The sequence below is a fragment of the Ctenopharyngodon idella genome, chromosome 6 (assembly GCF_019924925.1).
Source record: "Ctenopharyngodon idella isolate HZGC_01 chromosome 6, HZGC01, whole genome shotgun sequence".
Lineage (NCBI taxonomy): Eukaryota > Metazoa > Chordata > Actinopteri > Cypriniformes > Xenocyprididae > Ctenopharyngodon > Ctenopharyngodon idella.
The window spans coordinates 25,703,542-25,710,894 of record NC_067225.1 but is presented as its reverse complement, the minus strand read 5'-3'; the positions used below and the strand labels follow the sequence as shown (position 1 = coordinate 25,710,894).

Sequence of the window (7,353 nt, the reverse complement as noted above, 5' to 3'; positions counted from 1 at the left end):
GTCTACTATTTGTTCAGGGACCCTCACCTATATCCTCATGGGACCCAGGAATAGACTTTTGTCCTCTGTAGTGGACTTTAAATTTTTAAGTCTTGATGTTCTGTAAAGAGCACATTCATGGCTTTTCAGAGATATCAATTGTTTGGAGGTTTCACCATGAACACCATTCCTTGGTCTTTAACTCTGGCTGACATTAATTTAGTGATCAAATTTAGCACTCTTATGGAAAGATGATTTATATTTTGAATATAAATATGATATATGATAATATTTTGTAATTATCATTTAAATCTGACTCATTTTCAAATTGATTGTCATAAATCAACATCTCAGTAAAATTAAATATGGTTCCTTTTTTTCCCTGGGTTAATTCACCAGTCAAGTCCTTGTGGCAATAGGTTTTTTTTCATGAATCAAGAGCCTCTGGTTTCTGATGCAGGGATGCCTCCTGGCGGTTATTTATGTATAGCAGGGAATTAGACATTTCAGTTACGTTGCTCAGAAACAAACTATTCACCACAAATTTAAGCACTAATATTTTGTGCTTCTTAATTGTTGCCATTACCCATTCTATTACGTTGGAATTAAATGTTCTCTTTGAAAGTAGATTGAGTTGAAAAATTATTTTACCAATACACATCACCTTGAGGTTTATTCTTGTAAAAAATTACTTTGGCTAATGCATCAAAACGTTTGTCAGTCTCAGCACAGTCACAGGGGAAAAAAAGATAACAAAACGCCATAATTCAACAATTCTAATCAAGTTATTTTAGACACTCATCCACCTTTTCACAGACTGCGTTAATGGTCATCAATATCGTAAATCCAGCATAGTTTATTTATATTTTCATTAAAAAAAAATGTATGTACATTTATAACACTATACTTAATATTATAATACAATTGCATCAAATAAAAAAAAAAAAAATGTTAACTCTGCTGTGAGGGTGTTTCTAATACAGCGGCTATGGAAGTGACGGTAAAAATGACATCTTTCTCTCTTCTGGCTGCCGTTATCAATCGCTCTCTATTTTTTCCCTCTTTTTGAAAGTCACGAAAACACTATTGTGGAGTTTTTCTTTTGCTATTTGTGTAAATGGAAACACAAACAATATATTTAATGTATCTCTCTTTCACCACTACAGAATTTTACCCAACTATGACGACTTCCGCTTCTGAGAAACCCGGAAATGCATTAAATTGTATTATCAATAAATTTATTAATTACAAATGTTTGTTCCGGTAATGCATCCATCACAGCCCCACCTTAACTTTAGATCATTATTAAATAATCATAAACAACTGTGACTGCGCTGAGAAAAATAACATTTATCACGTGTCTACTCTGACACGTTCAAGCCTGTTCGAGCGATAATATACGTCTGAACAGTCAAACACTGAGAAACCTAAATTTCCACTGATTTACTCCGTGAAGCGATAAAACGGCCAACTATAGTTTAGAACGATCATATCTATGTTTTATTTACGGAAATTACGACAGCATCAGAGACTACTTCCGGGCCACTAATCCCGCCCATTCCATTTATTTCATTTTCCTTTCAACCCACTATTTCTGTGGCACAGGCACTGACGTGTATATGTGCTGTGGGTGATGACGTGTCCTGAGCACACTCTTCATAGAGCTACTGACTAGTGCTTGCTAACCGCTAGACTGGGACCATCATCAGAGGGAGACCATGGCCAGTGAGTCTTCATCGTTTTTACTTTACTTCGAGTCTATTAACATGTATTCTGTAGTTATAAACTACTGGTATTTTAATATTAACTAGTTAAGTTAATCTTAGTTTATTCATTCATTATACATTAGCAACTGTATCTTGCTGTCAAAATCAAATGTTGTTCGTTGTTTTATTACCGAGTCCACAGAAACACGTACTTGTAATCTTATTTTGTCGTTTAAAATGTTACTTCAGTGGTTAAATTTGTAATTCCACTGGTTTTAAAAAGCGACCATGGCCGGCTAGTACTAGGTCAGTAAGCTAGCCTGATCACAAATACATTTGCTGTTTATTTCATTGCTTAGAATTTGATTGTATTGTAAACCTGTAATATATAGCACGTAACAGTCTCATTAGCAGCATGATGTGTAAAAATGCTAACGCTAACTTCATTTAAAAGTCCGCTAACGATGATAATAATCATTAATTTGTATCGTAGCGTGATTTGTTTTAGTTTTATGCATACATTTGGTGGACAGATGTTTTGATAAATGTTATTTGGGTCGGGTTTTTTTTTTCTTTCTTGTACTGAATGATGACGTTGCAAGAGATACAGATTCAAGCAACTAGTTTGAACTCCCGAAACTCTAAAGCCACGTCGTCTGAATCACCAAGAGCTCTTGAGATAGTGTCATGGTCTTGTTTTCTCATGTTCGGTTATAATAACTGTAAGCGTGGTTCTTTTCTTTTTCAGTTAAATTCCTGGAGGTGATAAAGCCTTTCTGTGCTGTTTTACCTGAGATCCAGAAACCAGAGAGGAGGGTATGCAGTTTTATCACATCAACCTTTTGCTTTTAATAGTTCTTGTGGCATTTCAGCAATACTAACTCTTTAAATCTCTTCACCACAGATTCAGTTCAGAGAAAAAGTGTTATGGACCGCAATCACCCTGTTTATCTTTCTGGTCTGTTGCCAGGTATGTTTACTCCTAAGCTGTTAGTGCTGTAAACTGTTGATGATCAACAAATCATTATTGTGCATTTATAAACCTCTAAAACCAAACATTTCCATCTTTGGATGTTTTTATGGTTAAATGATCTTGTATGATCCCTCTCCTCCAGATTCCCCTCTTTGGAATCATGTCTTCAGACTCAGCAGATCCATTTTACTGGATGAGAGTGATCTTGGCATCCAACAGAGGTGTGTATAGCTGAATCCACAGTGTCAGACCGTGATTGAATCAGTCAGACGAATGATATAATCAAATATCGTTGGCTGATTAATTTGCTCATAATTATATAATTGGATTTTAATTCATCCATGCTTATTTGAAGTTCATCAACATCTGCCAATAACTGATTGTTTAGTTGCTAATGAATTATACGAAATTATCCCAAATTATTATATTGAGTAAATATTATCTAATATTTGTTATACATCATTTTATTTTTAAATATTGGTCACCTGCTTTTGCAAAATCCCAAATTGGCCGACCATTAGATTTAGTTCAGTAAAACTTTAATTAAAGCTTAAAAATGTGTGTTTCAGGAACTCTGATGGAGTTGGGTATCTCTCCCATTGTGACGTCTGGTCTAATCATGCAGCTGCTGGCTGGAGCTAAAATCATTGAGGTTGGAGACACACCTAAAGACCGAGCACTCTTCAACGGAGCTCAGAAGCGTAAGGCAACCCTTTCTCTTTTACACTCTATATATATATATATATATATATGATTCTTGTCCATGGAGGATAATGTTATGGCTTTTTAAGTGGCTCTCTGTAATTCTTGATTTTGATTGGTAATTTGTTGAATTCGGAATTTACTTCTATTATTATAATTATTATTATATTTATTTGAATGACAAGCCAAACGTATACTAATTTGATTGATTAATTTAGTAGTTTGATCACTTCCAGTCATCCAGTTTTGTTCATAAAATACACCCCTTCAGGCACTGCCAACTTGCAACAATGCAAAATTATGGTAATGCATTATCCCTTACCAGTTGCACATCTTTCCTGTGGTCTTTGATATTCTTAGCTAATTAAGTGACTTCACTGGTTGAAACTAATGGAAAGGTCTAATGCAGCTCCCAGTGCAATAATGCTTGTAGAAAACCCATTGCATTTGTTTTCTGTAAGACATCTAACTGTGAGATCTTTCCACCAGTCTTTGGCATGATCATCACCATTGGCCAGGCTATTGTGTATGTTATGACTGGCATGTATGGAGACCCTTCAGAGATGGGTGCTGGAATCTGCCTCCTCATCATCATCCAGGTTAATTCACATTCTCTCTATTCACTCTTATATCTACCTGTGCTTGAAATAATTTTAGTAGTGATAAACTGATATATTGGTAAGTATGTTCTTCAGCTGATAACCTTTTCTACAGAAGCATTTGGTTCTGACTGAATCTCCTGACATTTTCTGTTTTTAGTCATTTAATTATAGTACTCTTCATTCTAGATGCTATCTTTGACAACAATTTTTTTTTTTCTCTCTCTCTGTTCAACGTATTAGATATCAGCATTGGTTGTTAAATTGTCTGTAAAATCACAAGACTTTGCTCAGGCTAATGCAGTTACCTTTGTAGGCACAGTTTAAATAATCTAATCTGTTGCATTCTCATCTAACCCTATCTATGCAAATGAGCGCCTTTGTAAAGAAAGTGATTGATCGACATCCTGTATCTTGTCAGTCTTATCTTGTGCTTTAGTTTGTGAAGAGCATTATTTTTTCTTTTGTTGGAAACACCTTCCTTAGTGGTCTGCATGCTCTGTAAAGAGTTTAATTATGTTATGGTTGATCACTTAATGTTGATGATCTGTTATCTGTAGTTGTTTGTGGCCGGTCTGATTGTGTTGCTGCTGGATGAGTTGTTGCAAAAGGGTTATGGTTTGGGCTCTGGTATATCTCTCTTCATCGCCACCAACATCTGTGAGACAATCGTGTGGAAAGCGTTCAGCCCAACCACAGTCAACACAGGAAGAGGTTTGTGTTCAGGATGAAGTATGTTCTTTTGAACCATTCTGTGGTGTCATAAGTGATGTTGACTGAATTCTGTTGACTGAATTCTGAATTCAGGTACTGAGTTTGAGGGAGCCATTATTGCTCTGTTCCACCTGTTGGCCACTCGTACTGATAAAGTACGAGCTCTGAGAGAGGCCTTCTACAGACAGAACCTGCCCAACCTCATGAACCTCATCTCTACAGTCTTCGTCTTTGCTGTGGTCATATACTTCCAGGTTAGTGGATTATTGATTAACAGGTGTTTGCTAAGGTGTCACTGTTGTCATTGCTTGCTCAAATCCCTAACACGAATTAGCTGACAACACGTATTAGATGCTAAGGATATATATTGTTCTTGTTCCACAGGGCTTCAGAGTTGACCTCCCTATCAAATCGGCACGTTACCGTGGCCAGTACAACACATATCCCATCAAACTGTTTTACACCTCCAACATTCCCATCATCCTGCAGTCTGCACTGGTGTCCAACCTTTATGTCATCTCTCAAATGCTCTCCACTCGCTTTAGCGGGAACTTCTTGGTCAATCTGCTGGGGACTTGGTCGGTAAGTGACTTATTGTTACTTTACAATATTTGCGTTGTCTGAACAGTTTCTTTTTTTTTTCTTTTTTTTTTTTTCACTTAAATGATTTGATATGATTTCAGTTTACATTCTAATGTTGTGTTTTTAATTTAGCATTTTAAATTAGATTTAGAGTTAGTAATAATAATTTAATGTAATAATTTTAAATTCTTTTAAGTCATTCTTTGGTCACTTTTATGTTTGCTGAGGCCCCTCTAGTGTGCCCTGGTCGGGAACCACTGTTTTAAAGCATGTACATTCACACAAGATGAACCTCAGTGGCCTAGAAAACTATTTAATCTACATTTGTGTGGTCCACCCTCATGGAGGCTGCCATTTTGAAATCACATGACCAGATGAATGCTACTCATTTTAGCTTGCTTATCAGACTTTGGGTTGTGTAACAAATTATTTAAAAAATATTTGGTGTACTTATAAAGTGTGTTTGTTTCTGTTAACAGGATAGCTCAAGTGGAGGGCCAGCTCGTGCTTACCCAGTAGGTGGTTTGTGCTACTACCTCTCTCCCCCAGAGTCTTTTGGCACAGTTCTGGAGGATCCAGTCCATGCTGTCATTTATATCATCTTCATGCTGGGATCCTGTGCCTTCTTCTCTAAGACCTGGATTGAGGTGTCTGGATCCTCTGCCAAAGATGTAAGAGCGTTAGAATATTCCTTCTTACTGATCACACAGAGCTGCACTGTACAGTTGACTTAAGTGGGTTTTATATGTTCATTTTGCATTACTTAGGTCGCCAAACAACTGAAAGAACAGCAGATGGTTATGAGGGGACACAGAGAAACTTCTATGGTCCATGAACTCAACAGGTAAAACATGTAGAGCACTCAAACTTAATTAGGCTCAATGAGTCAAATATGGAATAACTAAAATGTTTTTTAAATCCTCGTTTAGGTACATCCCCACAGCTGCAGCTTTTGGAGGCCTGTGTATAGGTGGTCTGTCAGTCATGGCCGACTTCCTGGGAGCCATTGGCTCAGGAACTGGAATTTTGTTGGCAGTCACCATCATCTACCAATACTTTGAGATCTTTGTGAAAGAACAGAGTGAAGTGGGCAGCATGGGTGCTCTACTCTTTTAGTACGGCCCTCACATCAGACTGAATGAATTTATAAGGTTAAGTTCTTTTATATGATTTTTGTTTTATTAAACGCACAACTTTAATGTTCTACATCAAGGATGTGCTCCCACTGTGTGTCTGATCCTGACCCGTAGTGGCTCGCTTTGCACCAGTGTTGTAGACTGAATTGCATTCTGTTCCCTTTTGGAAAATTGGGAAGCTTGATATATCAGTATTAAGCATGGGAATGTAACCATCCTTAATTTCCACTCTTTCCCCCCTTTTTTAAATTTTTTTTTTTTTTTTTTTTTTTTTTTTTTTTTAAACCTCCCAAGCAAGTATCTAACTTTAGATGTAATTCCATTCAATAATGCATAATGGAAGAAACATGTCCAAACCTGATCAACATTTGATACACCCTGGACTAAACTTGTCTCAGTATGTGTGTGATGAGGTAAGCGCAATGTTATGTCATGGCAACAGTTAATATGGTGTAAATACAAAAAGTTTTTTTTTTTTTTTTACCCTGGGTATGTGCACATTTGCTCATTGCATTTTTGTGTGGGCTGAGTGTGTGAAAACATTGGATTGGTTGTTAAAATTTCCCTGGTTTATAAATGCCTTTTTTTTTTTTTTTTTTTTTTTTTTTTTTTTGAGATTACTGCATTGGATTTGTTGAGGTTTTGCCAGCAGTTTCCATTATATTTATGTTTGTTGTTTTTCTTCTTATATCTAAAGGCTATTGTAAAATAGTTCTGTGCATTTCAGTCACACTACTTAATGTTTCTATTATAGTCCCCTTAGCTATGGTTTCTTTTAGTGGACCAAATGCTGCAGAAACTGCCTGTTAATGAATATGCCAGTGTTGATATGAGAGGATGTGGTTTGTAATAGAAGAGCATTTCATGTGTTGTTTTCTTATACAGACCACAGTATTAAAATGTGTTGTGAATACTTTGAGTTTTGTTCTTTGTACATTTTGAGCTCAAATTGTACGTTTCTT

The 7,353-nt window shown here is 36.3% G+C and overlaps 1 protein-coding gene across 1 annotated transcript; it reads left to right on the top strand.

Moving 5' to 3' along the window:
• The first annotated feature begins 1,541 nt into the window (after positions 1–1,541).
• Positions 1,542–7,304, top strand: sec61a1l (SEC61 translocon subunit alpha 1, like). Its single transcript, XM_051897942.1, has 12 exons — positions 1,542–1,704; positions 2,434–2,501; positions 2,590–2,655; positions 2,801–2,879; positions 3,228–3,359; positions 3,850–3,959; positions 4,520–4,673; positions 4,767–4,927; positions 5,058–5,255; positions 5,735–5,926; positions 6,023–6,099; positions 6,185–7,304. The coding sequence occupies exons 1-12, from the start codon at positions 1,698–1,700 to the stop codon at positions 6,369–6,371; spliced, it is 1,431 nt and encodes a 476-aa protein (XP_051753902.1). The 5' UTR covers positions 1,542–1,697; the 3' UTR covers positions 6,372–7,304.
• Positions 7,305–7,353: the final 49 nt, after the last annotated feature.